Below are 23140 nucleotides of genomic sequence, written 5' to 3' on the forward strand. Positions count from 1 at the left end.
TAAAATGTTCAAAGTTAAACGAATATTAATATTGATAATATGATATGATATGATAGTGATAATATGATATGATAGTGATAATATGATAAGATAGTGATAATATGATAAGATAGTGATAATATGATATGATATGATTAGATAGTGATAATATAATATGATATGATATGATATGATAGTGATAATATGATATGATATGATAGTGGTAATATGATGATATGATAAATGTACATACTTAAATATGATATCTTGCATTAAATAATGGCCGTTTTCGTGTCCCTATTTTTAAGTATATGTGGGTTTTACAGAATTCTAACAAAGCTTTTAGAAAGGTTCTTGTCCTTAAGCTATTCTCTCAGTGTAGCTATCCTTCAAAGGCGTTCTCAGACCGTTGATGTTGCTGTTGCCATTGCAGCCTCTGTTTTGCGCCCAGACACTCAAGTAAATGGCCGTCAGGCAGTCGGGAGACGTCCTCCCAAAGACCCCCAGCCCAACCCATCCCATCCCATCCCCATTTATCCGGCCAGCTTGCACAGTTTCCATCTATCTATCTATCCAGCATCCATCCATGCATCCATACCGACCATTTTCGCCATGTCAGGCGGCAGCCAAAAGTGCGCTCATCTGTGGTTCGCCTGGTAAAAAGTTTGGCGTATCTATGTGTTTGCTGCGTTGGATGGTGTGTATCTGTGTGTCTGCTTGTCAATTTATCCTTTAGTTTCTCTTTCAATTTTCTTTCTTTTTTTTTTTGGTCTTACCACCCACTTGCCACCCATCTGCCTGTTAGTTTCGTTTGTGGTCTGCCTTTGTGTGAAATTACCAAGGGTCTGCTGTCTCGCTTCCTCCGCCTGCTAACTGTTTAATTAAAGACTGCAGAAAAGGGAGTTGTCGTGTCAAAGATATCGCTATGTATATAATATAATATACCCGCCGAAGCAGCCGCTATTATAGAGCTATTGGTTGGGGTAAATACAATTATTAAGGTTTAATTGAGGTCTATGATCCAAAATAATAATACTTAGGAAGTGAGAAGGGATTGCTTTTTTTTTAGGATTTATGGGTTCGTCTGTATAAGTTCAAAAACCAATATCAAGCCATTCAACCTTCCCTAAAATGAAAATCTATTTAGGTACATCAAAAGGCTTATCATAATCAACTTTTATCTTGTTTTTTCTTCTTACAATTATCAATCCTAATTAAAAACCAGAAATTACTATTTTAATTGGGGCCATAAAACCTTAATCCCCTTAGATACAAGTACATGTTAGTTTAATTACATAATTGAAATGAAAGTGCTGCGAAAAAAGCGTCAAAGGCAAGTCAAGCTGAACAGGGGATTATCCGCGATTCCGCCATTCAGTTGTGAACTAAGGGCACACATGTGTGCACATATATGGAGGTGCCTGGCGCTGTTCCTTTTGATTTGGAGTCCGCTTCCCAATCTCAATCCCTATCCTTTGGTGGCTGCAAACAAACATCACCCAGGCAACGTGCAACACAACACACACACATAAAATGCAACAGCAACCGATTCGCATTTCTCGACGTTGCCAGGAATATATCACGGCCACCACACAATCTCTCCCCGAACCCAAACCCAAACCCCAACCTTCTTGCCATCTTCTGATGAGGATTGAATGGCAACGGCTGCTGCTGCCAGCGGGAGGCATCCAAAAGGCAAGGAGGTGGAGCTGCTCCTCTCTGTATAGGTATAGGCAGATGCAGGGGGCGCTTGTTAAATTCTTTTGCATTTAGTTTTGCTGTCGATAATGATGATGCTGCTGCGTCGGCAGCCGAGACTTGGAAACCCTGCTGCCTTGCAGTTCCTCCTCCTGCGAAGGCACCTTCCTTTCTCACCCTCGGGAACCCTTTCAGTTGCCGACAACAGCGAGACGGTGATGTCGATTTTGATGCATGCTTATGTTCGCTTATCCTCCATCTCGACTGTCTATACCCTATCGGGGGATATATATGAGGTAGGATGGATCATGCTTTGAGTTCATAACAATAGGTCTTTTATTTGTATGGTCTTTATCAGGCATAATGGATGGATCTCTTCCGAGCTGGTATTCTGAAGCAGGTTTACTTTCTCTATATAATATTCACAATGTAATAGTTCCAGTTGGTCTTTTATCTTAATACATTATTAAAGAAGCCTTCGGCTATTTCTGTGGATTATTCCAAAATTGTATTTTTAATAGAATTACTTTTCAGGAATTGTTGATAGGTTTATATTGATCTCTGCTCACAAAAATGTACTAATTTATAAGACAAAACTAATGTATCTTTCCCGTACTATTCTATTTTTAGTATAAATTATAAAGAGGACTTTTATACGATATGATATTTTACATCTTTGCAATATAATCAAATTTTAAATATTGTTTACGAACTGTTGCCCAAGGGTATTATTAAATGCAACTTGGAGGCGGATTGTTAACGTTGAAGTATTATATTCCCTTTTGCTCCTCATTTCTGGCGCTCTTCACTTGCATCTGTTGCCTGCCCCCTTTTTCATCCTTTTCCCCCTTTGGTTTATCCCTCCCTCCCCCATTTGTCGATTTTCAGCTGCGGCAATATGTGTATGCAAATTATTCCTGGGGAGCTGCAAACGAAGCTTCGAGATGAAGGATTTAATACAATTTACTTGGACAAAGTAACGAATTATTGAACCATATGGCTATGCTCTGGACAAAAGAAATAATTTAATAAATTTAAATGGGTTTGTAAAGCCATAAAAAGAGCCATATCCGGTGGATTACATCCTTCTAAGCCAGCTCGCTGGCTTTTTCCACACCTTCCCATCGACGCCTCGAGGGTTACTGAAAGCGAGCTACCAATTGAATTAAATGCCTATCCAGATTGCCCATGCCTTTGGCCAATATTTTGAAAGCTGAATGCTGAAAGCAGAGCTCCCCTGCTCCTCTAAAAGTCCAGAAAAAAAGTCGAACAAAAGAAGAGTGTGAGAGAAAAAGATACTCGAGCTGAAGAAGTGCAAAGAACTCTCGAAATGAAACTGGTTCTGGCCCAAAACCAAATTGTATCTGGTCTTTGGTTCGTCGTGTGTCGCTGTGTTCGTATAGTATAGTATGCTGTAGTATAGGGGCTCTCATCTCAGCTGGTGTTTGAAAATGTGCTAAGTTGCCTCGCTTTTGTATGCACAAAGGGGAACTGAACAGAAAGTAGGGCCAAGGGGTAGAGTAAACAACTTTGTGAAATGGCGGACAATTATGGGAGATGCGCCGTGCTATCTGTGAGAGATACTTGGTAGAACCCGAGGACAGTTGCCACTTTGGTCACGTACCAAAAAGCGATTGCAGCTCCAGATATCAACACTCTCTTACTGTATATACATATACCTACACATATATATATTTGGGTCAACTTTGCGCCCGATTTTTGTAAGCAAATATTAATTTCGCCCTTGCCTTCGTTTCGTTTCCAGGAATATTGTCTCCTCCGGGTCCGTTTCTGACGCCCAGTCCATCGCCATCGATCTCAGCTAGCCCTCGTCTGCAACCATCGCCATCGCTCTCGCCGTTCCCACAGGATGTGGTGCTCGTAGCCGGTGGCAGTCAAGTAAACGCCAACAGCAATCCCCAGGAACACGTAAGTAGATCTTCCAGAAGGTTATGAAATTTATAAAAAATTTTAGCTATCAACCCTTTAAGCCATTAAACAAATTTCTAAAGGCTGGGAATAAACTTTGTACGGCAGCAAATCTGCTTGATTTGAGTATTTTTGCTTGCCACTTTTTCATGAAGAAGTGTTCTTGATATCGAGTCAAAATTGTTCTTGATTTTCCTTTTCGAGACGACATTATTCTTGATTTTATTTGTTAGTTAAAAAATGAAAAAATAGAGAGATACAAAATGAGAGCGACATTTTCTCTGAAAACTATAGAATAGTTAACTAATATACTTTTCCCTATTTCCTTATAGGAGCGCAAGGCGGCGACGCCTGGCAGGAGACAGTCCATCCACCAGTTCACCAATGGCAGTCCCAATGCTGGAACCGTCGTCTTTCAGCCGAGCCCCTCACAATCGCCGGCCGCTGCCACGACGGTCATCGGCGTGACCAGTGGTGGCCTGATAGCCACCGCCGCCGGAGGAACTGGAGCCGGTTTAGGTGCCGGTGTCGGAGGAGGAGCTGGTAGCAGTGCCGGAGTGGGAGTGGGTGTGACCCTGCATGGAAATGCCATTGGGAACGAGCTGAATGCTACTCTGGTGGGATCCAATAATATCCAGCTCAATAAGGTGGGAATCACAATATAATTATAACGTTATACCAGTTAAAATATATTTATCCATTACAGAAGGGCACAAAGCGGGCAACCCAGCAGCAGCAGCAGCAACAACAGCAACAGCTGGGCCACCAGATCTTCAGCAGCGCCGTTGCACCCACCTCGATCAGCAGTGCGACTGCGGTGGCAGCCGGCGGAGGAGGCTATGGACAGTTCAATGCCACCGCCATCAGTACGCCCACCTCGTTTGCCACCTCGGTTGGCAGTGTGGTCACCAGCAGCGGCGCCAAAGGTCCGACGAAGGGTCAGAAGGGGCAGCACCAGCACCAGCAGCAGCAGCAGCAGTTCCAGCACTACCAGAGCAGCAGTCCCCTGATAGCGGACAGTCCCATCCCGAGTCCCAGCGGCGCCATTGCAGCGGCTGCAATTAAGCCGCCAACGCCGCAGCCCCAACCCATGCAGATGCTGCCCCAGCAGTTCACCATCTCGCAGCAGCCGCAGCAACAGCAGCAGGCGCAGCAGGTCTTCCAGTTTATCCAGGGACCGCAGGGCCAGCTCATAGCCACCACACAACAGCAGCAGCAGCAGCCCATCCAGCAGCAGCAGCAACAACAACAGCAGCAGCAGCAGCAACAACAGCAACCGCAGCCTCTCCAGCAGCAGCAACATCGATTCGTTAGCAATGCCGGAGTCACAATGCCAACCGGCAAGACCGGCAAGGCACCGCAACAAATCCTGCCCAAGCCGCAGCAGGAGCTGCAGCAGCAAAAGAAAGGCTCGACCGCCGGTGGAGCACAGATCTCGCAGTCGTCGCAACAAACTGGCCAGGCCAACAATCCCACCCAACAACAACAGCAGCAGCAACAACAGCAGCAGATCCTACTACCTGCAACCACCAACCAGCCGCAGCAGTTGCTCCTCAACCAGATGCCCGTGCTGGTGCAGCAGAATCCGCAGGGCGTCCAGCTGATCCTGCGTCCACCCACACCACAGCTGACGACCACGCCCTCCCTGGTCATCCAGCAGAATGCCCGGGGACAGCCCCAGCTGCAGACGCAGCCGGCACAGCAGCAATTGCTGCGGATAGTGGGCACCAATGGAGCGACCATGCAGCTGGCTGCCGCGCCCACCTTCATTGTGTCCTCGCAGGCGAACCTTATCCATCAGACGGCGGCGGGTCAGTTCCAGAGCGCCATCAAGACTGGCACGCAGCTGACGGGTCTGCATGCGGCCCTAGCACAAGCCCAGGCCCAGGCGCAGGCGCCACGATCTCAGCCGTTTGCCACGACGGCCACGTTGAACACGCAGCTCCTTGGCCAGAGTGTGGCCGCCCAGCTGCAGAATCTGCAATTGGCGGCGGCCCAAATCCAAATGCCCAACGGTCTCACCGCGATCTCCCAACTGCCAGCTCATCTGCAGCAGAGTTTGGGTGGAGCAACCATCAATCTGAATCAGCTGAATGGGGCTCATCTCCAGCAGATAGCCAATGCTTTTCAGACGCCGCAGGCTCCGGGGGCAAACAACGGCGGAGGTGCAAGCACGACGGCGGAGCTCTTTACCCAGTCATCGCCAGCGCATGTGCCGTTGGCCGTCACCCCAGAGCCACTGCGTCAACCGACGCCGGTACCCATGATGCAGCAGCAACAGCAGGCGGCGATGGCCACCATCCAGTTGCAGCAGCAACAGCAACAACAGCAGCAGGCGCAGATCCAACAGTTGCAGCATCAACTGCAGCAAACTCAATCCCAGGTGCAGCAGGCCCAGCAATCTGTCCAGGCAACCACTGTTCCGGAGCCCAAGAAGAAGCCGCGACCACGCAAGAAGAAGCAGGCGCCAGCAGCAGCAGCTCCAAATTCAGCAGCAGCAGCAGCCGCTCCTCCAATTGCGCCCGTCGAGGTGAGACCACCGACACCCCAGAAGATAGCCATCGCGGCCACGCCCACGCCACCGCAAATAGTGCGCTCCAAGTCGCCATCGCCACCACCAACGACCATCCAGCGAAGTAGCAATGGAAAGCTAGATCTCGGCGATGTGATGAAGTTCTGCGGAATCACTGGGGACGATGACGACGACGAGGACTACGGGATGGGTCTGGACACAGGGCTAGCACCCGAACCCGAGCCAGCGAACCAGACCCAGGCGACTACCGGCAGCGGAGCAGCGACGGCAGGCAGCAGCGGCGACATCATGATCTCCATACCGAACCAAAACGGCAGCGATGGCCTGCCATTCACCCTGACCATTCCCGCTCCGCAGCCCCAGTCCTCGACGTCCTCGCAGGCGGGAAACGAATCAGCCACCGAAATACCAAATATCCTCATCAAGATCGATCCTAGTGCGGAGGCAGCGGTGCCGCCATTTGGTCTGTCCACTCCACGGCTGCCCACGGCCGAGGAGATCCAGAAGCAGGCGCAGCAGCATTTGGCGCAACAGGCGGCAGCAGCTGCAGCGGCGGCCAAGGCGACCACTACTGCCACTCCGACCATAAACATAAGCCTGCCCAGCATGACGCTGCAGCCGCAGTTGACGCCGGCACCCATGGTCACGCCCACCCCGGCGCCAACTTCCAACCCCGTGTCCACAACGGCGGCTGTGAAGCCAAGAAGAAAGCCTGCGGTGCGAAGAAACGCGAAGAAGCCGGAGGTAACCACCAGCAGCACCATGATCTCATCGAGCAGCAGCACCACAACGATCAGCAGCAGCACTAGTACCATCCTAAACAACAGCCAACCCACCACTGTAAACACCATCACACTGACCACGCCCACTCCCGCCACGAGCAGCAGCAACCCCACCCTGATGCTGACCCACGGAACGTCGACGGCAGTGCCAAGTCAGATTGGCAACATTCAGATCTCACAGGTGCACAATCATCACCAGTCCGCCCTGCCAGTGAGCAGTGCGGTCGAGAACAAGATCCAGATAATGCCGATCCTTCCGCCGGGAGCAACGGTGATGGGAGGTACACCTGGAGCGGGGTCTCATGCGCCCACATCCCAATCCACCCAGTTGGTCTTTCAGCCAACGGTGCCCTCGGTGGCGCCTACGATCAGTACGGAATCCACTGGGTTCAAGTTGTCCAGCGATGGTCGACAGATGCAACTGGTGGCCATACCGCAGGCCACTCCACCGCCGGCGACAGCCAGTGCGGCACAACCAGCGGTCTCTACGCCCACGCCGGCCTTAACAGCCGGTGGAGCCACGATTCTGCCACCTCAGTTAACTGGAATGCCCGCCAATGTATCGGCTTCAGTGGGATCTCCTGCATCGGCTGCTGCTCTGGTGCCACAGCTCACTGGTAGTCTCACGCTCACCGTGTCCGAGCAATGCGAGCGACTGATCCTGCGACATGATCCCAATAATCCACAGGATCATCAATCGCAGCTCATCCTGCAGGCACTGCTCAAGGGCGCCCTGCCTAATGTGACCATCATCAACGAGCCGACGCGTGTGGATCCCAACAAGCAGCCAACGCCGATGTTGCAGTCCCAACAGCAAGTCATCCAAATCCCTCAGCCAGTGGCTCAACCTCAGTCCATTCTGCAGCAGCAACAAGCGCTACCCAAGGTTTCAACAGGTCCCAAAATAGAAGTTAAAGGTAAGTGATACTTAAGTTATGGTCAGAGTGTGAAATAATTTGTGCAAAATGGTCAAAGGATATACTTGTCTCTTTAAAGATTATATTGTACATATGGAGTAGCTTCCTTGAATGAATGGAAAGAACTAACTTGATTAATTTGAATCCTTTCCCATTGCAGTGGCTAACAATAGAAAGTTGTCAGGACAGGGAACACACACCGCCAGCAGCATGCTGGGAATGACGAGCACCACAACCACCATGTCCACGATGAAGCCCCCGGCAACCATGCCCGCCAAGCAAAACGAAATGCTGTCCTCCTTCCCGCCTTTGCCGCTCAACTCCCAGGTTCTCATCCAGCAGCAGCCACTGATTCAGACGCAGCTGCAGCCCCAGTTGCAGCCCGTCACCGTGCCCGTGAGCCTGCCGACTCAACCAACAACCATCTCCGTGCCAATACCCTCGCCGGCGCCTGCTCCACAACTGGCCAACAGTGGACAGCAGCGCTATATTGCCCTGCCGCCCATCGATCCCACCACTCAGCAGTTGTTCTGCCTGAACAGCGTGACCAATCAGATCACGGCGATGAGCGCGGGTCAAACGGCAGCTTCGATTGGACCCACAGAGCGCCTGCTCATTGCTCCGGCTGGGATAAATGCCCAACAGCTGGCCCAGTGCCTGCAGTTGGGACAACTCCATTTCAACGATGTTAATCCACTGCCCGCCCAGCAGCAGCAACAGCAGCAGCAAGTCGCGGTCAGTGGTGCCTCATCGTCGATGGCACTTTCTATGCCACTGCGACCTCAGCCACCGCAGCAGCAGATTGTGCATCCCATCCAGCCGATAACGAATGGATTGGCCATCACCACAACGGCCAGTACCACATTGACCACCACCACGAGCACCACCTCACTGACCACGGTGACCAAACAGGTGGCCAATGTGGCGCCGATAATCGATCAAAGCAAGGCGAAACTGGAGCCGGCTAAGGCAGCGACCAGTGGAGCTGGTGGTGGCGCGGTGGTCAAGAAGAAGCCGGTGAGGAAGCCCAAGGCGACGCCAACCAATGCCTCCGAGTTGGCCAATCTAAAGAACGCTAGCGTGGTTAAGCCGATGCCAAAGTTGGATCCCCTTTCGCAGAAGCCCAACAACAATCCGGTGCAAATTGTCCAACCGAATGTGGCCAGTGGCAAACAAATGATTGTGGTGGGCAGCTCCAGTTGCACAACAACCACCACGACTACGATGAGCGCCAGCATCCAGCCCTTCCAGACGACGAGTGGCACCAAATTGGTGGGCGTTACGGTGCCAATGCAGCAGCAACAACCGACTGGCACGGCAGCGATATTGCAACAACAGCAGCAACAGAGAACGAGCTTTAGTTTGACGGCCACCACGGTGGCTACACCTGCTTCGATGCCATCTCCAACAGTGGCTTCTGGAGTCACCCAACTGCAATTGCAGCAGCTCCCACCCCAACAACAACAGCAGCAGCAGTTGCAATCCCAGCAGCAACAGCAACAATTGCAGGCTCCCAAGCAACAACAACCGCAACCGAACACTGTCTCCCGGGTGCAGACCATCCAACTAACACCCCAAATGCAACAGATTTTCAAGCAGGTCCAGATGCAGATCCAGTTCCTCACCATAAAACTGCAGAACAAAACGACCTTCCTGCCCGTCTCCCAGGAAATTGATCCGTCAACGATTGCTGCCTACAACAAGCCGATGACCGATGCGGAAATAAATCTGGCACTGCAGCGACTCTTTGCCGAGCAGCACCGAATCCTGGCCTCCGGCAAGGAGGTGCCCACTCCGGAGGGTATGTTGCCAACGGCAAACGGAAGTGGAGGATTTACCCTGATGCCACAGGCAGTGCAGCAGCAACAACAGCAGCAACAGCAGCAGCAACAGCAGCAGCAACAGCAACAGCAGCAGCAGCAGCAGCCACAGTTACAACCGACGGTCTCTGAGCCACTGAAGACAATCGTGCCCGCCAATGTGGTGCAACCCAACAACCACTCATCCACCACAGCAGCCGGAGCAGCCGCTGGTGGTGTCGTAGCTACTCCCAATGCCCAGCAGAACATAACCCAGAGGATACACATCTATCCCATGCAGCACCAGCAGCAGCAACAGGCGGGCAACAAACAAAAGCAGGCGCAACCCAAACCGCAGCAGGAGCAACAATCACAGCTCCAAATAAAACCCAAAGAGCCGGCCAACAGGAACAAAGCCAATAGCAACCAACAGCTGCAGCAAAACCCACAACAACTGCAACAACAGCCACCCAACGGAAGCATCAATATGTTACCACAAAAAGTAAATATGCTGCCTGTCCAGCAGCAACAGCCACAACTTCAGCAGCAGCAATCGCAGCCAACATTGCTCAACAAGAGCGGACCACCACCTCTGATCTTCGCCAGCTCCACAAATCTGCTTAACAACAGCAACAGTAGCAACACTCTTACTAGCAATTCGGCAATGCAAGTAAACAGCATGTTGCCTCTGCCACCATTGCAACCCCAACAGCAACCGCAGCAGCAGTTACAGCAGCCGCAGCAACAGCAGCAGCCAACGCCAATCCTACCACCAGTAGCTGCTGCAATGGGTGTTGGAGTGGCGCCAGGACCAATTGGAAATCTTGTGCCAACACTACCGAGCATACCGAGCCTGCCCCTTTACATGCCGAACAAAATGGACGAAATGCCAACGCAGAAACCCAAAATTGCACGCCTCTCCTTGTGAGTAGTTGGTTGAACAATGCCGATTTCAAGAAAAGCGGCCAACTGGATTGCAGATATAGCAACACACTACCGAGCCTGGTTACTAACTTTTGTATTTTCGCAGATTCGTGCGCCAACTGGAGGTGGACCAGGAGAGCTGTCTGAAGCCGGACTATGTTAAGCCCTTCCGCACCAAGGATGAGGCGGTTAAGAGGCTAATCAGGTGAGAAAATGCCTAAATAAATGATTAATGTAACCCATTGCTAACGTGTTTTTTTCTATTTAGGTACCACTGCATGCATGAAAACGATGTGGAGTTGCCGTCCGATGAAGACGAGGAGTTTGAGTCCACCGCTCTGGGATTCCAGGACAAGTTCAGACAGCTAAATGGCAAGTTCCAGGAAATACTGATGCAGGAATCAACGGTACGAAAAATCTCTATGATATCCAATTCTTTATTAACCTATTGTGAATTATTCATATACAGTTACAACATCGCACCTCTGAGATCCTGCAAGTGCAACAGCTTATGATTGACGATCTTAAAGGCGAGATCAACGACATTCGCACCGCTGAAAAGGAGTTGGAGCAGCAGCTGAAGGAGGAGCAGAACAGCGATAAATCAACGCTGGCCAGCGATCTCCAGCCAGAGGCTAAGATTAAGGAGGAGATTAAACAGGAGCCGATCGATAAGTCAGCTCAACCGGACGGCGTTGTGGATAAGTTTGATTTACTGAAAAACAGCGCTGATGTCAACAAGGCATTCAGCAAGTCACAGCCTCAGCAGAGTACGACAGTAAAGATTGAGGAAAGCAACGAAGCTGGTGAGGCCTCAGTAAATGGATCTGTGAAGAGCGAGGGTCAGGACAAGGAATCTTCGAAGTACATCAAAAAGGACTACGACAACTTCGATATCGAGTCTGAGCTCACCACCAGCTTCATCATGAAAAAGGTGGAGAACAAAGCAGCTTTGGCCAAGAGCGCTGAGGCTCGCTACCAAGAAAGAAACTTGATGGACCAACAACAGCAGCAGCAGCAACAGCAACCACATATCAAGGGCAATGGAGGAGATGCAGTGGATCAGGACGATGGCTGGTATTGCCTGCAAAAGGAGCTTCATCTTATGAATAATGATCCAATGCAGCAACCGACACAACAGCTAAATGGCAACCAGCAGCATATGCCCATCAACCGCCAAACGGCGCAGCAGCAACAGCAGCACTTCTTAGACAACTCCAACTCTAACAACATGTTGAACAACAGTAACCACATGTCCGACCTGTTCCCTAATGGATGCATTGACAAGAGCAACCAGAGTACCACCAGTAGCAGCAATAGTAGTTGCGTTAGCGAAAACCATGCTGGTTCCAATCCCGTCAAGACTGTCTCGTCGTGCAGTGGCCAACGCGAACAGCCGGTAGTCATCGATGCTGAGCAACAGAACGAGCATCCTGCCATCAGTGAGTTCTTCAGCAGCGACTCGGATGTGCAAAAGTCCGTGGAGACTCGACTGGAGGCCATGTTTGGGGAGTCACCCGTGCATCTGGACGTGAAAAGTAGCAGCGATGCCCACGACATTGAGTCAAACCTGGACGAGATCTTTGGGGACTCGAAATCGCCGGCGGTCAACCACAAGAGTAAGATGAGCATGTGGGTGCCAGATGCCACATTTATGCAGCAGACGCCGCAGCAGCAGGCGCCGCAACAGCAGCAACAGTATGCAGGCGCGCAACAACCATCACAGCAGCAACATCACATTGAACTGAATTGCAACAATAATCCACGCTGGATGCAGAGCATGGAGGCGCACTACAGCGACTTCCTTTCTAGCGGAACCAGCAATGGCGAGGTGGTGAATGGAGGAGAGACGCGGAAACGGAGCTGGGATAGCCAGCTGATGGGCTCCGGCAGCGATATGGAAGATGACAACAGCAGCAAGCGTCTGTGCACTGCTTCTTCGTCGTCCTCTTCGTCGCCCATGTCGTCGCAGCAGCAGCAACATGTCCCAGTGCCCCAGCATGGTCTCCTGGACTCGGACATGCTGCCAGCTGGATTCCCCCAGATGTTCATGGAGCAGCAGCAACAGCAGGTTCAACAGCAACACAACTTTTCCTATGCCAACATACTGGATCAGCAGCAGCAACAACAGCACCAGCAGCAACATTTCCAGCACAACCTGCAGCAACAGATACAGCAGCAGCAGCAGCAGATGCATGTTAACCACATGGGCGGAGCAGCAGTAGTGGCTGGCGGAGAGTACGACGATGACATTAGTCGGCATGTGGCCAGCGCTATCGACAGCATCTTGAATCTGCAGAACAGCGGTGACTCGCTGCAGTTCTCTCTGGGCTCGATCCTGGGCGACACGCTGGACGATCAGCGGCAGGCGGGCGGCGCTATGCCCAGCTGCCAGCAGGAGCAGGTGATTCAGCGTCGCCGCCAACTGGGCGAGGAGATGAACGACTGTCTGATCAGTGGCGGTGGCTCCGCAGTTAGCGGAGTGGCGGACAACAGCAGTAACATACTGCTGGAGCACCACCACCAACAGCATCAGATGATGCAGAGCCATCAGCAACAGCCCCACCTGCAGCACCATCACCATCAGAACATGACGCAGGCCCAGGCGCAGCATTTGGGACAATTGAACGACTTTAGCTGCGTGGCCGGCGGCTTGGACGATCCTGTCAAGTCGATAATGACCTCTTGACTTGGAGCGCCAAGCACCTCCGCCGCGGAAAACGCCTCCAACAGTCTGATACTAGAGTTTAATGCCACCACCTTGTGAAAAACGGTTGATAATAATGACTTCCTGATTGTATAGATACCCTCTTAGTTGTCCTTGGTTATTGTTTTACCCCCGAGTACAACCTTTAATTAGATTTAAGTTGAAACCGTAGCATAAATTGTTTTTAATTATTGTTTGTATTGTTTAGTCCAATGTTTTGTACAATATTTGACCAACCCTCAGATTACCAATTACTTAATACAAGGGGAATGAAGAAAGAGAGAGAGGTGAAAGTGAAGGCATCGGCATCTATAATACGACAGCCCCAATAAAGCCAATAAAGCAATTGACGTGGTGAATTGAAAACTAAACGACGAATAGCATCAAATGCTTCTCACAGAGGTACACTAAACGGAACATAATATTATAAATTATATAGCTACAGTAACTAAGAGAAAGCCCCTAGACAATTTATTCAAATGAAACCAAGAAAAGTACGTAAGAAAATGAAGGCAATGATGAGATGAGGAGGAATCACGCGCAAACAAAAGGGAAAGAAAACGAATTGGTTGTATAATTCATAATTAAGTTACTTGAAGCAATTCTGAGAAACAATTAAAATCACGTTGCCAATTTTGTTGTCGTTGGAATATCAGGCAGAGCAATTTATCCGCATCCAATCGATTTTTAGAAGCCCAGATAAAATATATTTATTTAAGAATTACGTTGCGAAAGAGTTTTGTAAATAGTTAGAGCATGCAGCAGTTTCAATCGCGCCCCAGGAGCTGTCTAACCAGATTATAAATATATATAGCTAAGCATTTTTAAAGAGGAGATATCATTTAAAGCGCTTTACGTACGACTGCTTCTGATATTACAGACAAAAAAACCAACCAACCAACCAACTAACCTATTGACGTGCTCAATTCGAGAGTAAAGAATATTTCGGCATAGCTACGGGTGTCATTGGAAAGCAAATGCAAAGATCTTAGGGATTAACGAGTACCAACTATGGCAAACTACGAAGCAAACCAAAAGCAGTTCAAAAATCACAATTTTAGCCAATTTAGTTTAAACATTTATAAATTATTGAATCTAATGTAATATCTTATACACTTAAACCGATCGATTGAAGGGAGGAGCTGATAATATTGAGATGAGGAACCACAGGAAAAAAAAAACAACAAATTAACGAATCGTATCAATTGTATCTTGATCTTGCGACAAATCTGACTTGTGATTTGTGCCACGTTTTAAATATAGATGTCTGATTAGCTTGTAAACATACATAATAAATACGATTAAAGTCTATACAAAAAAAACACCCACACTCAGTAAGCCACTACAAAGTTTATCCAAAACGAATCGGATTCGCGAGTCGCGAAAGCAATTGTAAATGTTTGGCGTGGGAAGGGCGGGCGCCACGCATCAATTACATACCAATTACAATACTAACTACTACTTTAATACCACCACTAACACACCTACTACGATACGTACTACCATGGACGGAATGCTTGTATTACGTGTAGTCTGTAAGGGAACTTCAAGAGGTACCATATTTTAAGATGTGCTTCGTTTATTCAGGCCCCCATCCATGATTCCCAAACCATAACCTGAACCCATCCTCTCCCCCCTAAAAAAGAAAAACAAAGCTATCCCCACCTGTCCAGCGTCCCGTCTGAGTTGCATGATCTTGTATTTCTATTTTGAAACTTTCTAGTTATTATTCAAAGACAAATAACTTTCGTGTAAAAATGTATATGTAATAGCATAATTTAAGTTTGCAACCCAAAACTGAATAAATTTAAATCTATTAATAGATTATTAATGCGAATTGTTTTAAGTTGTATTTAGAACAAAATCGAACTCAGAACTCAAGTCGGTCGCCCCTCCCGCAAGCACCTTTCCACAACAACAAAGAGCAGTGTCGTCATTTGAATTGTTCAGCTAAATGTGTCTAAATGTAATTTAACATAAAGAGAAAACTAAAGATTTTTAAACAAACATTGTGAGTTTTAATTAAACATCATCAGCATAGGGAGAGAGAGACAGCAAAGCAAAGGAAACAACTTTAATATTTGATAGTTTATTAAGCCCATCCATTCATAGTCGTCATAAACATTAAGTACATAAAACAAAACAAAACAAACAAAAGATTCAATATAAATCTCACTGAAACGCAACAAACCGAAAACCCAACTGAGAACGAAAACTAAATAAAAGGAAATGCAATCAAAGTTCATGCATTTGCGTTTGTACTGGGTGAAATGTTCTTAGGAAAATAAAGAAAATTCCATACAATTTTAAAAATTATCGCATTTTATTATCGGCTCTTTTTCAATTATGCTGGTTTTCCGTGGGATCGAAAATGCTCTTGTAGCATTTTCTGTGAGATTCGTTTTTTTTTTCGTACTTTTAAGATTACACACAAATTGATTTTGTGCTGAGTGCAACTGAGTTCCTAATATCATGCTAACATAAACATAAAATTAACTACAAGAGAGATTACAAGGTTAAAACCGGCTGTTTTGTCTACTGGCTAAAAAGACGGGTTAGCAATGGCCCAATATCATGTTACAGTAGGTGCTTACAGTAGGAAATAAATTATTACAAAATAACAGTTATCAGTTCAAAAAATATTATACAATCGAGTCCTAGCGATTTTAAAATGACATGTTAAATAGGAAGATGGGATGGTTCGATGATTTGTTCATAGTCGCTGGGTCAAGAAATATGCCGTATTCCGTTGGTATAATATCAGTTTTAATAGCCCCAAAGCTGGATAATTAAGTTTACTGGCCTTGAATAATATACATATTTGGAGAAAATTTAAAATAAATTTTAAGGCAGGGGCCTTGGTTTTCAAAATTTGATATTACACCTTTTCATTTTGACATTGCGATTAAAAATGTGTTCTCATCGACCCATCCCGATGTTGGGCATTGCTTTATTCGATTGGCCAACTGAGCTCGGCCTGTCCCTAAGCTTAGCATAGTATTTGGCATTTGCGCTAAAGTACGAATTCGAGTAAAACGATTGTTGCAGCCTAAATGCGCCGACTCTATTCGGTTTCCAGTTAGTTTAATTTAGTGGCGCAACTAAGTTGCGCTGCCCACTATTTGCTTCGCCTAGGGGGTAGTTAAGTCTTGAGCGGATAGACGGGCAGTGGATGGCCCTCAGAATTGAAGACCCATTGCTCCAGATCGATTTCCTTGCGGTCGTCGCTGAACAGTAGGTAGAAGTACTTCAAAGTCTCGCTCAGCCAAAAACTTTCCATCAGATCGCGCAGGCGCGTATTCTGTGTGTTCTTGACATTTCCCATCGATGTGTAGCCCGCATTTACTTTGGCGTGTGTTTCAAACGCCTGGAAGATTGTCCATCCCATATCTTGGTAGGTGCGATTGCCAGTTATAGAGTAGAAATAATAAAGACTCTCCACAAATTCCGGTCGCAGCAAATTATGCGCGTCGTTTGGCTTCACATAAATGTCCTGATCATCCTTTTCTGTGAGCGCAAAGTAGGAAATCTCGGCCGCCAAATGTGTGGGATTCATCATGTAGGTCTGATAACATGTGTCCATCAAGTCCCTGGCGAGGATTAGATGTGAGTCCGGCATCCCGTTCTGGTGACCCAGAATCAAAGTGCCGGGCAGATAACACGTTAAATGATCCATTTTCGGCTTGAAGTCTTTGCCATTGATCAGCTCGCCAATGTAAACCCAATGCTCACGTGGAGTGCGCCGCATCAGCTGTGTTAGTACTCCGTCGACTGCTTGCATGTAGTCCAAGATAAGGCTAAAATAAACATGGGTTGAATAAATCAAATAATACTAAACAATTGGTATTTGCACAGGTGAAACAGCTCAATTGACTCTTTCTATAATACAAAGTCTCTGCCCAGAATGTATTGTCAAAAAAGTAATTCACTTAATTCAATTAAAAATTAAAGCACTTACTTGTCGTTATCCTTACGTCCTGTCTGGATCCACTGTTTGAGCAGGTACTCATAGTAGGAGTCACCACGAGCACCAAGGGAAATGGTGGCGTAGTTTCGGAAGGTTCCCGTGTTGGCGTTGATAAATATGGGCACCAGGCCATGATTCTTATCCAGATCGTGCACCTTCTCGTTTACTTTGTGAGCAACCTAACAAACGTAAATTGTTTTATAGTTTTGAATTGCCTCTTATCCGATTCTATTTACCTGTTCATAAACGGAAACGTTTGTAGACCGACTCAAATCACGAAACTCTAGCTGAATGGTGGTCACCTCGCTGGTGGAGCTATCTGGTGACCACTTGGGTGAATGCGCCGACAGATCGCCGAGGTTCACATCCGAATAAGGAATATTCGACGGAGATAGGAAGGCGGGCAGTAAACGGTTGCCCAACTCCGCTGCCTTTGCCAGAAACATTGTGTCCCCGCTCAAGTGATAGGCGGACAACAATCCGCCCAGGACTCTAATGGTCACCTCGAAGAGATTCACATCGCGCTTAGTATCGAAGCGCAGTGATTGCTCCACCCAGTCGCGAGCCTCTTTGAATTCTGTGTGGTGAAAGTTGTGAATATTAAAAAAAGCGAAAGTTGAAAAAAGGTGACAACTCACCATCGTCTAGTCCCATTATGTACATGGTGTCCAGAGAGTCCACAATGGTGAGTCCCAGGCCGAACCATTCGTGGGAGTATTGGGAGATGGGCTTCAGGTTGTCGTGCCCCCAAGCGTACTTCTTGTAGCCCGCCCAGGAGTGCTTAAAGGCGGCTACCACAGCCGACTGACGCTCATTGGTGGCGCCATGGAAGTGCTGACCCTTGGCCAGAAGGGGCTTAATCTTCTTGAGGTGCTCCTTGAAACTGACTCCGCCCAGATTCAGTGGGCTCTTGATCGCCAGATCGAGTTGCTCTCGTTCGCTGAGCGGCTCTGTTGACTCTTGTGGAACGGGCTCCTCCACATTGTTCAGGATGTCGATCCCTCCAATGTCCTGCTCCCTGTTGTTATCCGGCGGAGGCAAGGCCACGGCCTGCGGAGGTCCTTGAGCTGCCACCGTCTCCGGCAGACGCACAACGTTTTCGGCAGAGTTCGCTTCTCCGTAGGCAACTAATTCATTGAACTGAAATTAATTGTTTTAGAGATATCATTATAAGATTTCATAGGAAGTGCGCCGGCACTTAATCAAAACACCAATATGCAATCGTACTGATATGTGCAAACATTGGTAGTCAATTAAGCACTTATCAATTAAGTATTGGGGCTATATACCTTATCACTAAGTGCCTCCGCCCGGGGTGGTCTCTTATCTTCCGGACCAGGTGCCGCGGCAGTGTCTTTGGCCACTTCCTTGTCCTTATCCACGCCGGGGTGATGGTGCGGATTTGGCAGGGGCATTTGGTATGGGGACACGACTGCCTTAGTATCCACATCCCTTAAACTGGCGGCCAGCAGTTGATCGCCACTCAGACATAGCAGCACAGTCACGCAAAAGGCGGTTATTCCGAGAATAATGAGATTACGCTGACAACGCGGCAGCTGATTCCAAGCCTGAATCGGGGGAATATAGCAAGTTTTAAGATTTATTTTAAGGACCTTTGGGGAGCAACGCCCCGTTTTCCACCTACCCGCCGCAGGCTCTTCCTGCTCCGCTCGTCCACCGTCGCCGGTGATCCCGTCGAGAGTGTGAGTGTTATGTGACCGCCGTCCTTCATCGCGTTTCGCTAAATGAAGCCGCCGGAATTCTGAGTGTGGGAAAGTTGGATGGGAAATTCCACAACATTCGCCTCGTCTCCAATAAAAATCGATTGCGCCGCTGCCAGCGGAGGAAGTGGAGCTAACTAACCAAGGTCGGTCCAACTACTACTGCCCTCCGTCACTCGCTAATCATCTCTTGCGTGCCTGTGCATTAATTAAAACATTACTACGCGAATTACAAATAAAATTTCTAAAATTATTTCTGCGAGAGCATTTTTGGAGCTTGCCAATCGAGACCAGCGCTATGCTATCGATGCTATCGTTCGCTTCTTATAGCCTACTCACACAGGGGGTTTCCGCTTCAGGGGGGATTCTTCCATAAGAAATAAACGTGCTTGTTCAGTATTTTTTTAGAAGAAAATGCATTTGCACTGCAATGGCGCCGTTTTAAGGAAATTCAACTTGGAACCTTCCGAAGGCGTGGAACTATATTTTTTAAAGAAAATTACCAACCTCCAGCTCATGTCCTTCTTGGGAAGACCAGCAACCTGTTGCCCCAAAACGTACATTATTTGTATAAAGAAGAAGCCATGTGAAGGCGCATATACCTCCCAAAATTGTTTCTTAATAAATAAATACAGTCAAAGAACCGTATGCGAGGGAAATCTAGTTCTAACTTGTGAAAATTCTCGTGGCGTCACTGCTGGCCCAAAATTTTCTCTATTCAATTTTTACTACGCTTGCTCCTACTGTAATTTTAAATTAAGATGAATAAAAAAAAAAATAAGACGAAAGGGCATATTTTTTTCGCAGCATACTTTTAGGTAACTTCGCCAATTGGCATCCCTAAAATAAATGTAACCAGTGTGACCGCAGCTTTGCTGGTATATTTTAAAGGTGACACTCTGGCCACACACCACATTTCACATAAAAATTTCGGGACGGAAGTCGGTGCGTAAAATCTTACGTTAAGTTAGATAATAGCTATTAAATCCCAAAAAATCACGCCTGCAGCCGGACACGAAATCGATAGACCCTTAGGAAAGCGAACCACACACCGACGATGCTCCGATCCCGACTCATCCAGGCGGCCAGCTCCGCCCAGCGAGCGTTCTCCACCAGCCAGAAGGCGCTGGCGGCCAAGCAGATGACCGTGCGGGATGCCCTCAACAGTGCTTTGGACGAGGAGTTGGCCCGCGACGACCGAGTCTTCATCCTGGGCGAGGAGGTGGCCCAGTACGATGGCGCCTACAAGGTGAGCGAGAGAACTGTCATCAGCATTTTTCCCCGTCCCCTGATTACGTAAACACCAACCAGGCGGTTCGCGCTGACAGCTGATGCAGGTGGTCAGGATGGGGGAAGTAGGAGTGCGGTTGCGGTTTCTGGGGTGATATATGCGTGCTATATGTAACTACTGATAATGATTCCGAATGGGTCGGCGCGAGTGGGAATGCGTGATCGAAGTTGACAAGGTCACGCAGAATATGTGTGACTGTCGTCTGCTGATAATACGTTGATTGCCCCATAAAATCACGATTTGTTTACCCATCTGTGGGCGGTTCAGGTGCCGGCCAATACTTAAAGCAAATCTTTCTCAATGGATTAATTTTCCAAAATAACTTTTCTTAGTTCACTAAAAAATAAAAATCAGTTAAACTGTTATCAGCTCGGAAAGTTTTACATGTAGGTATATGGAGATAAAGTTTTAACCCATAAAGTACTCAGTTGCTCCTTTCAAACTAGGAATATCAAGTAGGGACAAGAACCAACGAAAGAAAGTAGTACCCTACAGAATCCTTCTTGGAACTGAGATGTTACACATCTAATACATCATTTACTTTCACATTTTAGGTATCCCGTGGACTGTGGAAGAAGTATGGCGACAAGCGCGTCATCGACACGCCAATCACAGAGATGGGCTTCGCCGGCATCGCCGTTGGAGCAGCCATGGCCGGTCTGCGACCTGTGTGCGAGTTCATGACCTGGAACTTCTCCATGCAGGCCATCGATCACGTGAGTTCCCACATCCTATTCTTAAGAACCACTCTCCGCACTCCAGCAGTAGGCTAACTACTCATATTATCTCATTGCCAACAAAAAATTAAAAAAACGAAGAACACGAAAATCCAATCCAAATGCCCCACAACTCCATTAGCTAGCTAATATACCAATTCAAGTGCAAGATCGGTCCGCGGCGCTTAATGGGATAATATGGGTGGATTAGCTCCTGCCCCAGTCATAGATCGGATCTCACTAATCCCCACCCATATTATCCGATTACGTGCAGGCAAAGATACTCGATTGTGCCAAACCGCCAGTCGGGGATCGACCGCTGCCAGTGAGCCACATTATCGAGAGTCCTCGTTCCACCTGGCTCAACGAGATCAACGACATCCTGCACAGAGATCGAGTGGGCGAGGTGATTGCCCCGCCGCTGGACAAGAGCAAACCGGACAAGATGGAGGCAGCTCGCCTCATCGTCATTCGGCGGCGCAAGATGAAGAAGCACAAGCTAAAGAAGCTCCGCCGCAAGATGAAGTTCGAGTGGGCCAAGGTGCGCCAACGTCGCGAGATGCGCAAGGAGAAGGCCTTCCAGGGCAAGCTGATTGCCCAGATTAAGCAGGCGGAAGCCTTTAGCGCGGAGCAGCACGTGGCCGAGATTCTGCGGCAGGCCAACGAGACACCACTGCCGCGTTTCTGGAAGGGACGCCGCCTGCCAGCATTTATCATTAAGCAGAAACTAGGCATTAAGTGAACGTCGAGACGGAAGTGGAGTGGGTGGATTGGAGCGTCAACAATAAAGTGCGACTTATATTAGCTTGAATTGGTGCATTGGCAGTTAGAGGGAGGAGGCATCCGTATTAAACATGTTGCTTTTAATAAATCAAAAGGAATCTTAAATTTTAAGACAACCAAATTGAGTATCATAATTTTGCTTGTACCCAGATTCACTTAATTTTTCCAGTATCAACCATAAATATTTTAAATATTTATTATAATACCGAACCGTAGATTATCAACTCGGCCGCCAAGACCTTCTACATGTCCGCTGGTGCCGTAAACGTGCCGATTGTGTTCCGTGGTCCGAATGGAGCGGCTTCCGGAGTGGCCGCCCAGCACTCGCAGTGCTTCGCCGCCTGGTACGCCCACTGCCCCGGCCTGAAGGTCATCTCGCCATACGATTCCGAGGATGCCCGCGGCCTGCTGAAGGCCGCTATCCGTGATCCCGATCCAGTGGTGTTCCTGGAGAACGAGCTGGTCTACGGTACCGCTTTCCCTGTGGCCGACAACGTGGCCGATAAGGACTTCGTGGTGCCCATCGGCAAGGCGAAGATCATGCGGCCGGGCAAGGACATCACCCTTGTGGCGCATTCCAAGGCGGTGGAGACATCGCTGCTGGCGGCTGCCGAGCTGGCCAAGAAGGGTAGGATATGGCTGAATGATTTGGAAAGCAGCTTTGTTACTTTATCTACCACTCCCCCATACAGGTATTGAGGCCGAGGTCATCAACCTGCGCTCCATTCGTCCATTGGACACGGCTACCATCTTCGCCTCCGTTCGAAAGACCCACCATTTGGTCACCGTTGAGAACGGTTGGCCACAGCACGGTATGCGAAGAATAAATCCTGAAAATAGGGTGTATATTGAAATATTTTATATTTTTAGGCGTTGGAGCTGAGATCTGCGCCCGCATTATGGAGGACCAGACCTTCTTCGAGCTGGACGCCCCCGTGTGGCGTTGCGCTGGAGTGGATGTGCCCATGCCATACGCCAAGACGTTGGAGTTGCACGCCCTGCCCCGAGTGCAGGATGTGGTGGAGGCGACCCTCAAGGTTCTGGGCGGCAAGGTGGGCAAGGCCGTGGCCGCCGCCAAGTAGGGATTTACGTCTAGTCGCACGATTAGTACCCCGAGCTAACTAAATTTACAGTCCTCGTCGAAACGCTGCCTCTGGTCTAACCGAGCTGCCCCCAAACTAGTGCACCGAACAGGAAATTGAATGATTTGAAAATTAAGCACCACCGCTAATGGGTTTTGTTTCTTTTTCGAACGTTCTAGTTTAATTATTTGGTTATAGAAATCTCTTGTGAAAATAAACGAAAACATTTAAATACGCTAAAAGGGGTTGTAACTACTTTCTTCTAGTTAATGCAACTAAAGTTTTTAGCATTTACTGTGTTCAATTTGAAAT

General features: G+C 48.2%; 3 protein-coding genes across 4 annotated transcripts in view; 2 read left to right on the plus strand and 1 right to left on the minus strand.

Annotated features, from left to right (window-relative positions):
* The window catches only part of Bicra (BRD4 interacting chromatin remodeling complex associated protein), a 47033-nt gene extending 31928 nt beyond the window's left edge, over nucleotides 1-15105 (plus strand). Inside the window, exons 3-9 of the mRNA XM_036818616.3 lie at nucleotides 3443-3606; nucleotides 3939-4253; nucleotides 4313-7838; nucleotides 7999-10561; nucleotides 10668-10766; nucleotides 10830-10968; nucleotides 11031-15105. Coding sequence (XP_036674511.3) covers nucleotides 3443-3606; nucleotides 3939-4253; nucleotides 4313-7838; nucleotides 7999-10561; nucleotides 10668-10766; nucleotides 10830-10968; nucleotides 11031-13250 — 9026 coding nt within the window. The 3' untranslated portion in view covers nucleotides 13251-15105. The remainder of the gene's footprint in view (nucleotides 1-3442; nucleotides 3607-3938; nucleotides 4254-4312; nucleotides 7839-7998; nucleotides 10562-10667; nucleotides 10767-10829; nucleotides 10969-11030) is intronic.
* A 462-nt stretch (nucleotides 15106-15567) lies between these two features.
* On the minus strand, nucleotides 15568-19259 carry alpha-Man-Ib (alpha-Mannosidase class I b). The gene is made up of 6 exons (XM_036818617.3): nucleotides 18881-19259; nucleotides 18525-18803; nucleotides 17874-18375; nucleotides 17472-17812; nucleotides 17227-17414; nucleotides 15568-17065 (listed from the first exon to the last, which is right to left on the minus strand). The coding sequence occupies exons 1-6, from the start codon at nucleotides 18965-18967 to the stop codon at nucleotides 16411-16413; spliced, it is 2052 nt and encodes a 683-aa protein (XP_036674512.3). The 5' UTR covers nucleotides 18968-19259; the 3' UTR covers nucleotides 15568-16410.
* Nucleotides 19260-19771: 512 nt separating this feature from the next.
* Pdhb (Pyruvate dehydrogenase E1 beta subunit) lies at nucleotides 19772-23070 on the plus strand. Of its 2 annotated transcripts, XM_017070850.4 has the most exons (6): nucleotides 19781-19901; nucleotides 19965-20205; nucleotides 20802-20963; nucleotides 21963-22374; nucleotides 22439-22558; nucleotides 22617-23070. In XM_017070850.4, the coding sequence occupies exons 2-6, from the start codon at nucleotides 20014-20016 to the stop codon at nucleotides 22826-22828; spliced, it is 1098 nt and encodes a 365-aa protein (XP_016926339.4). In that variant the 5' UTR covers nucleotides 19781-19901; nucleotides 19965-20013; the 3' UTR covers nucleotides 22829-23070. The 2 variants fall into 2 exon arrangements, with proteins under 2 accessions (XP_065722639.2, XP_016926339.4); XM_065866567.2 differs by lacking the exons at nucleotides 21963-22374; nucleotides 22439-22558; nucleotides 22617-23070 and adding an exon at nucleotides 21238-21774 and having other exon boundaries at nucleotides 19772-19901.
* Nucleotides 23071-23140: the final 70 nt, after the last annotated feature.

The sequence above is a fragment of the Drosophila suzukii genome, chromosome 3 (assembly GCF_043229965.1).
Source record: "Drosophila suzukii chromosome 3, CBGP_Dsuzu_IsoJpt1.0, whole genome shotgun sequence".
Taxonomy (NCBI): domain Eukaryota; kingdom Metazoa; phylum Arthropoda; class Insecta; order Diptera; family Drosophilidae; genus Drosophila; species Drosophila suzukii.

What these genes read in the sequence shown, in the direction of transcription:
- Pdhb (XM_017070850.4), top strand. Translation starts at nt 20,014, where the DNA reads ATGCTCCGATCCCGACTCATCCAGGCGGCCAGCTCCGCCCAGCGAGCG. An exon ending in CCATGCAGGCCATCGATCAC is followed by an intron (nt 20,964 to 21,962) that starts GTGAGTTCCCAC and finishes ACCGAACCGTAG; the next exon opens with ATTATCAACTCGGCCGCCAA. An exon ending in TGCCGAGCTGGCCAAGAAGG is followed by an intron (nt 22,375 to 22,438) that starts GTAGGATATGGC and finishes TCCCCCATACAG; the next exon opens with GTATTGAGGCCGAGGTCATC.
- alpha-Man-Ib (XM_036818617.3), bottom strand. Translation starts at nt 18,967, where the DNA reads ATGAAGGACGGCGGTCACATAACACTCACACTCTCGACGGGATCACCG. An exon ending in ACGTTTCCGTTTATGAACAG is followed by an intron (nt 17,415 to 17,471) that starts GTAAATAGAATC and finishes TACGTTTGTTAG; the next exon opens with GTTGCTCACAAAGTAAACGA. An exon ending in GGACGTAAGGATAACGACAA is followed by an intron (nt 17,066 to 17,226) that starts GTAAGTGCTTTA and finishes TGTTTATTTTAG; the next exon opens with CCTTATCTTGGACTACATGC.